This window comes from Sapajus apella, unplaced genomic scaffold, assembly GCF_009761245.1.
Source record: "Sapajus apella isolate SASKATOON/1434 unplaced genomic scaffold, GSC_monkey_1.0 scaffold14, whole genome shotgun sequence".
Classification (NCBI taxonomy): Eukaryota; Metazoa; Chordata; class Mammalia; order Primates; family Cebidae; genus Sapajus; species Sapajus apella.
This window is the reverse complement of record NW_022436954.1, coordinates 2,342,410-2,349,311: the sequence shown is the minus strand read 5'-3', so window position 1 is coordinate 2,349,311 and position 6,902 is coordinate 2,342,410. Positions and strand designations below refer to the sequence as shown.

Genomic DNA, 6,902 nt, shown 5'->3' with positions numbered 1-6,902 from the left:
ACCCAGGCTGGAGTGCAATGGCGTGATCTCGGCTCACCGCAACCTCCGCCTCCTGGGTTCAGGCAATTCTCCTGCCTCAGTCTCCTGAGTAGCTGGGATTACAGGCACGTGCCACCATGCCCAGCTAATTTTTTGTATTTTTAGTAGAGACGGAGTTTCACCATGTTGACCAGTATGGTCTCGATCTCTTGACCTCGTGATCCACCCGCCTCGGCCTCCCAAAGTGCTGGGATTACAGGCTTGAGCCACCGCGCCCGGCCCCTTAACTTTTTTTGAGACAGAGTCTCGCTCTGTCGCCCAGGCTAGGGTGCAGTCACGTGATCTCAGCTCACTGTAACCGTCGCCTCTCGGGTTCAAGTGATTCTCTTGCCTCAGCCTCCCTGAGTAGCTGGGATTATAGGCATCCGCCACCATGCCTGGCTAATTTTTGCATTTTTGGTGGAGACGGGGTTTCATCATGTTGGCCAGGATAGTCTCAAACTCCTGACTTCGAGTGATCCACCTGCCTTGGCCTCCCAAAGTACCGGGATTACAGGGGTGAGCCATGGCGTCCGGCCTCTGGAGACTTTCTTGACAGTGGGAAGTTAGGGGGAGTTAGGTAAGGGAAGAACAGACCCGCCCTCACTTCCCAAACTGCTTTACTGTGGCAGTGCCCTGGCAGTGCCCTGTGACCTGAAGCTGGCAGTGTTGCTGAGTCTTCCTAAGGTGCTGGGACCCTTCCCGCAGCCAGCTACCGTGGGGCCGTGCTGGGGCTGCCTGAGCTCCATCACCTGAAGCAGCATTTGCAGGGCTGTGGGCGGGGCAAAGTGCCACACTGAGTGCTCGGACGCCTGCCCATCGAGCCCGTGGTTTTCTAGCCTTTTCCAGAATGCATTCCATTTCTTCTCGGCCTGCACAGGGTGGGGTTGGATTGGAGGGACAGGCCGGAGCCCCCCCATTCCTAATGAGGACCGCAGGCCAGAGCTTTGGTGCTGCCTGAGGTTGCACAGCGAGTCCCTGGTAGGCTTGGGTGGGAGCTGGGGCCTCCTGACTGCTGCTCAGTGTCCCGTGGGGACCACGCTGTTGTGGAAGCACGCCCTGCCCAGGTCACCTTGTCCCTGCCCTGCGCACCGTCTTTCTCTGGTTGCAGGGCCAGCGTGTTGGGCTGCTTGCTGCTCACTGCCCGTCTCTCTTGCAGGGCTATCTGTTTGGGTGGGCACATTTCCAGAAGGACCTTTGGCTGCTGGGCTACCTGGTGGCGTTGGTCGTGTCTCTGGTGGACTGGACCGTGTCCCTGAGTCTCGTGTGTCATGAGGTAGGTGGTGAGGTGGCCTGAGGCAGGTGGAGAGCTCTGGGGAGTGTGGGTGCAAGGCCCACGTGAGTGCTGGGGTGGGGGCCCTGAGCCCGCCTGCCTGCCCAGCACTGGCCACCTCCCGTGGCATTTTATAACTTGTTGGCTGCGGAGCCCTGTTCCCATCTTGCAGATGAAGACGGAGGCCTGGACAAGGCGCAGGGCTCCCCTGGCTCCCCCTGATGGTGAGGGCGGGCCTGGGAGTGGGCTCCAGGACTCCTGCTTCCCGGCTGCCTGCTCTCTAGCTGAAGGCCTTGGCCGTCTAGCCCCACATGAGAGCGCCGTCCCAGGGCCTCACCATGCCCTGTCGCCACAAGCCCCCAGCTCTGTGAGGCCTGACAGTGAGAAAGCCCACTTACCCCGCCACACTTAGCCCTTTCTACCACAGCGTCTCGGCTGCCCCTCAGTGCCCAGAAGCACCCCCTGCGCTTTGGGAGAACAGAGTTGGGAGGGGTGGGTGTGGAGTCAGCAGAATCCACTGGGGCTGTTGGGGAAGCAGAGCCCCGCAGGTGCTTCGTGGAGAGAATGAATAGGGCTTTAAACCAGCGCCAAGAAACCAAACGGTGAAAGGAAGCCCAGTGGCATCCGGAAGCAGGGAGCAGCCCCACCTCTGGGCCCGGGGACACGGGGGACACATGGCAATGTTAGCACCCAGAGGCCCAGGGGAGGGGCCCAGGGAGCTGGGACCTTGCCCTCTGCCTTCTGGGAGGGGGTGCTGCCTGGTGGGCGCTGGTGCCTCCCAGCAGCTCAGTGAAGTTGGCCCCGGCAGTGCTGATGGGGAGGCTGAAAGCTTTGGGTGCAGCCAGTAGGAACAGCCAGGGACGGGAAGGAGGGAGCACATCTCCAGCTCCGCCTCCCCCAGGGACCTGCTGGCAGGACCTGGTGGGGAGTAGATGCTGAGGAGAGCTGGAAGGGGCGGCGTATTCATAACCTGCACGCCTGTCTGTCCGGAGAGGACACATGAGTGCCTGGCACGGGCAAGGGCCCCATCTGTTGCCAGGGGGCTCTCGGGCCGGTGCCTGGCTCTGCCTTTGTCCGGGTAGCTGTGCTGTTGGCATCAGGCATAGCCTGCGTCTCTGTTGTGGTGGCTGCTTTGTGCGTGGTGGAGGGAGTTAGGAGCAGGGTGGCTGAGGGAAGAGGCCCTGCTGCATCATCAGGACTCCTTGTCCTGGCCAGAGAGCCTCCTCCTCGAGATACCCATGGTGGGCGTTCACGTGGGGCACCAGCTCCTCACTCCACGCGCCCGTGAGGAGCAGCTCATTCAGAGCAGGCTGTCCACGTGCTTTCTCCCAGACCTTGTCCCCAGTCTTCTCCCTTCTCTTTCCACGCCCCTGTCTTCCACCTGGGAATCGTCCCCTTCCTCAGTCCACACAGGGGACCGCCCCGCCTGCCCCCTGCAGAGCTTTCCCTTCTGGAGCATCCGTGCGGGGCTGTCTTGATGGAGGCTGGAGCGTGCATATGTGCGTTTCTGGCACGTGTGGGCTGGCCATCACTGCATGTCTGCAAACCAGTCCTGAGGTTTTCCTTAATTGTCATCCGATCCGTCATCAAGGGCTCCCACAGGCGTTGGGTGGCTTGCGTGGAGGACTGGGTGCCCCCCGCCTTGCGCCTGATGGGTCGGATAACACCTGGGCTGTCAGTCACTGTTGGGTTTTGATCATTCACTCTTGTCTTTCCACGGCTGTTTAGACATGGTTTCCCTCCAAGGCCTTGGGTCTGAGGGTCTGAGGGGCTTGACTGGCATTGTGGTTGCTCGTCCTTGGAGGTGGGTCACCTGGACGCACCTTCCCATCCTCATAGAGGCCTCATGGCCCCAGCGTCACGGCACGGCCTCAGGCTTGGCCTGCTGTGTCTGGGGAAGCTGCGCTGTATGTGCGCGTCTGACTGTAGGTAAGGCTCCAAGTTCCCAGGCAGGGGAGGGGATGACCCAGCAGCACCTTCAGCCCCTCCATGGCCTGTAGAAGGGCTGAAAGAAGCCTTTGTTTTCAGGCCCCAAGACCAGAGCTTCCCAATCAGTGGGCAGTGACTGGGTTCCGGGTGAGCTGGGTGACAGGGCAGGGGCCAGAGCCACACGCAGTTCTCTGTTCACTGCTGTCCCTTGGCCTTCTTAGTCCTGCGCCAGGCCCTGGGGTCCCTTTTGAGGATGATAAGTACACCCAGGCAGTCAAGGGAGTGCCTGGGGTCAGCCACCTGCAGACGTTCCGGAGGGCCTGCTGTGCTGGTGCTGGCTGGACGTTGGGAACAGAACAGGCAGGTCCCTTGTCCTCTGGGACCCCCTTCTGGAGTGAGAGGGAGACAGACGTCCAGTGCATGGAAGCGCCAGCGCAGTGTGATTCCCAGTGTGGTGGGTGCCGGAAGGGGCCAGGCAGCACTGGCAGAGGCGGCGTTCTGCAGGGACGGGGTGCTAAGCCGGCCAGCTGCATAGAGGCTGGTGGCTTGAGGGCTGTGGCCTGTGAGGCCTGGGAAGGGGCTGGACTGACTGGCGGGGCCTGCTCCGGGGACCCCGCAGGCCGTGGGCAGAGCTGTGGGCAGCTGTTAGAGGGTTTTGTTTTTGTGCAAGGAGCTGATAGCTCTGTGTTTCTAAAACAAGGTACCGATGAGGATGTAAGACTGCAGTTGAGAGCGTGGTTTTGAGTTTAACAGAGGCCTCAGTATAAACGTGATACTTATGGGCTGAATGCAGGTGTGAGGCCAGAGAGGAGGTAGGGGCGGGGAGAGGAGGTCTGGGCGGGGAGAGGAGGTCTGGGCGGGGAGAGGAGGCGGGTGCTGGGGGAGGAGGGGGGGGCGGGGGGGGGGGGGGAGAGGAGGGGGGTGGGGGGGGAAGAGGGGGGGGGAGGGGGCGGGGGGGGGGCAGGGACAGGGTGCCCAGCACAGGCGGATTGGGCAGTGCGGGGCCGACAGGAGCACCGCTGCAGCTGTGTCTGGTGCCAGGGGTGCCAGGCAGGATGAGAAGGTGTTCATGGGGACCCTCAGGTGGGTCCCAGTGGCTGGGAGGGGAGGATGGGCTAGAACAGGAGCAGGGGAATGGGATGAGTAGAGGGGACAGCAGGGAAACCTGGCATGATGGAAGGGGTGAACATACTCATGTGTGATGGTTGGGGCAGGAGGTGGTGATAGAGCCAACTCTGAGAGGGCGGGGGTGGGTTCACAGGACTGTGGGTGGTGGCCGTGGGCTGGTCCTTCTGTCCTCACAGGTGGAAAGCAGGGAAGACAGGGATACTGGCGAGAGTGTGTGGGTGTGAGTCTGTGTTGCGTGGCCATTCGTAGAGAAGGGTTTATTTGGCTCACGGCCCTGTAGGCTGCATGGGAAGCATGGCACTGGCATCTGCGTCTGGTGAGACCTCAGGAAGAGTCCACTCATGGCAGAAGGAGATGGGGAGCAGGCATGTTACATGTTGAGAGGCCCCCAGACTCCTTTTAACAGCCAGATCTCTCGTGAACCCGTTACCTGGAGTCACTCCGGCAGGGAGGGCACCAGGCCATTTATGAGGCACCCGCCCCGTGACCCAGACCCTCCCACTAGGTCCCATCCCTAACACTGGGAGTCAGATTCCACGTGAGATTTGGAGGGACTCACAGTCACACCGTGTGAGTGTTGAGTGTGAGTGCAGGAAGCTTGGAGGGCGCTGTGTGAGTTTGGGGTGGGGGTGGGGCTCTGGGGGCAGTGTCTGTGTCTGGGAGGGGAAGGCTTGGAGGGGCACACAGTCACACCGTGTGAGTGTTGAGTTTGGGAGCTGTGAGTGTGGGGGGCGCTGTGTGGGGGTGGGGCTCTGGGGGCAGTGTCTGTGTCTGGGAGGGGAAGGCTTGGAGGTGGGGGCATGAGGGGACATGGGTTGACAGGGGAGGAGGCAGGGATGGTCCCCTGAGACACTGGGTGTGCTGGGCAAGGCAGGAGGGTCCCGAGGGAGGCACGGGGCCTCCACTGTTTCCAGCTGTGTCCTGAGTGGGCAGAGGGGAGGATTGCCTTGGACAGGATGGGGACAGGTGTTAGGGTTGGGGAGCCAGTGTGTGCAGTGCCCAGGAGATGGGAGATGACGGGGAGGCCTAGGACCGGGAAGGATTTCAGGGCATGCGGCCTGGGGCAGCCCTCAAGGCCAGCTCTGGAGCCAGGCCCCCAACTCTGAGCTCAGTGCCCCTGGAGGGGCCCCCATGGTACTGGGGTCTCTGAACCCTGTACCCACCTGGGTGGCAGGTGGGGGGTGGATGAAGTGGGCAATGTGGTTCTCAGTTGCTTGGGTCTCTTCTAGCCCCTGCGGGTCCGCCGGCTCCTCCGCCCCTTCTTCCTGCTGCAGAACTCCTCCATGATGAAGAAGACCTTGAAATGCATCCGCTGGTCGCTGCCAGAAATGGCCAGGTGGGCTTGTGGCTCCCAGGGTGTGCAGGGTTGGGAAGAGGCTGTCTCTGCCCTAGGCCGTGGGTTGCCCGCGGGGCGCACCAGAATCTCATCTTGGACTGTGCGCTCTGCATTCCCAGCTGGCTGGTGACTGTGTGGGGTGGCTGCTGGGTGGGCATTTGGGGTCTCTGTGGTTCCAGCAGTCCCGCAGAGGCCTCCCTGCAGACACCCCAACCCCAGCTCGAAGGCTGCTGAGTCCCGTGGGCGCTCCCCCCAGTGGGTCTCCTCTTGTGCCCTCTGTCCCCGCTGTGGCTGTGCCTGCCTCTCCCCTCTGCCATCCCCTTCCACTCATGGTGTCTGCATGCCGCCAGCATAGACTTTATAAAGCTGAGCTGCTCCTGATGGCACCCCTGCTTGGAAGCCCTCACGGCTCTGGTCACTGGTGGAAGTGGAGGGCTGTCTGCTTGCGCCCCAGGCCCAGCCTCTGTCTAGCCTCGGCTCGCCCCATCCTGACCCCCTGCTGCCCTCTGCTCTTGCCAGGGGCAGCGTTGCCTGAGTCTCTAGTGGCCACATGTTGATCCCTCCCTATCCAGCTCTGGTAGATGGAAGTGTCCTCCCCTCTGAGGGCCCTGGGTCCTTGGATGCTGTCTCAGCTGGGCCCCCAGGGTTTCATTCGTCACTGTCAAATGAGGGACCCTGTCAGGGCAGGACCAACCTTTCCTCTGGGCCCTGTGAGCTGAGCGTGTGGCAAGGCCCCCAGGGAGAGGGGGACCCTGCTGCCTGGATCCACCCCAGCTGCTGCAGACTCCAGGGTGCTCCTGTAACTGAGCCCCACAGGCAGGTCAGGTGTCACTGTGCCTGCCGCCTGCCTGGCCCAGGCTGAGTGCCGCGTTCTCCCCAGCGTCGGGCTGCTGCTGGCCATCCACCTGTGCTTCTTCACCATGTTCGGGATGCTGCTGTTTGCCGGTGGGAAGGTAGGAAGGTAGGGCGCCCTGGGCTGGGGGCTGGGGCTGGGGCTGCCCTGTGCTGTGACTGACAGCGGGGGCTGGGCCGGCGTCGGCTGCACACTGTCCAGTAGTTAGCAGTGGCCCATCCAGGGCCAAGAGGTCTGCCTTCGGGTGGCCACAGTGCTCCACCACCCTGCTGCCCGCACACCTTTCTGTCCGGGGGTCTCCTGGGCTCCGGGCCACTTGTCCTGTGTCCTGGCTGCTCCTCTCCCACCCTCCCCTGTTCCCTCCC

At 62.4% G+C, this 6,902-nt stretch overlaps 1 protein-coding gene across 9 annotated transcripts in view; it reads left to right on the top strand.

Annotated features, from left to right (window-relative positions):
• Nucleotides 1-6,902, top strand: part of TPCN2 (two pore segment channel 2) — a 33,462-nt gene that overhangs the window by 7,208 nt on the left and 19,352 nt on the right. For all 9 annotated transcript variants that reach the window (XR_004270240.1, XR_004270243.1, XR_004270241.1 and 6 more), the window contains exons 5-7: nucleotides 1,178-1,294; nucleotides 5,578-5,684; nucleotides 6,565-6,637. Coding sequence is in view for 6 of the 9 variants with exons in the window: in XM_032282538.1 (XP_032138429.1) it covers nucleotides 1,178-1,294; nucleotides 5,578-5,684; nucleotides 6,565-6,637 (297 nt within the window). In the remaining 3 variants the exon portion in view is untranslated. The remainder of the gene's footprint in view (nucleotides 1-1,177; nucleotides 1,295-5,577; nucleotides 5,685-6,564; nucleotides 6,638-6,902) is intronic.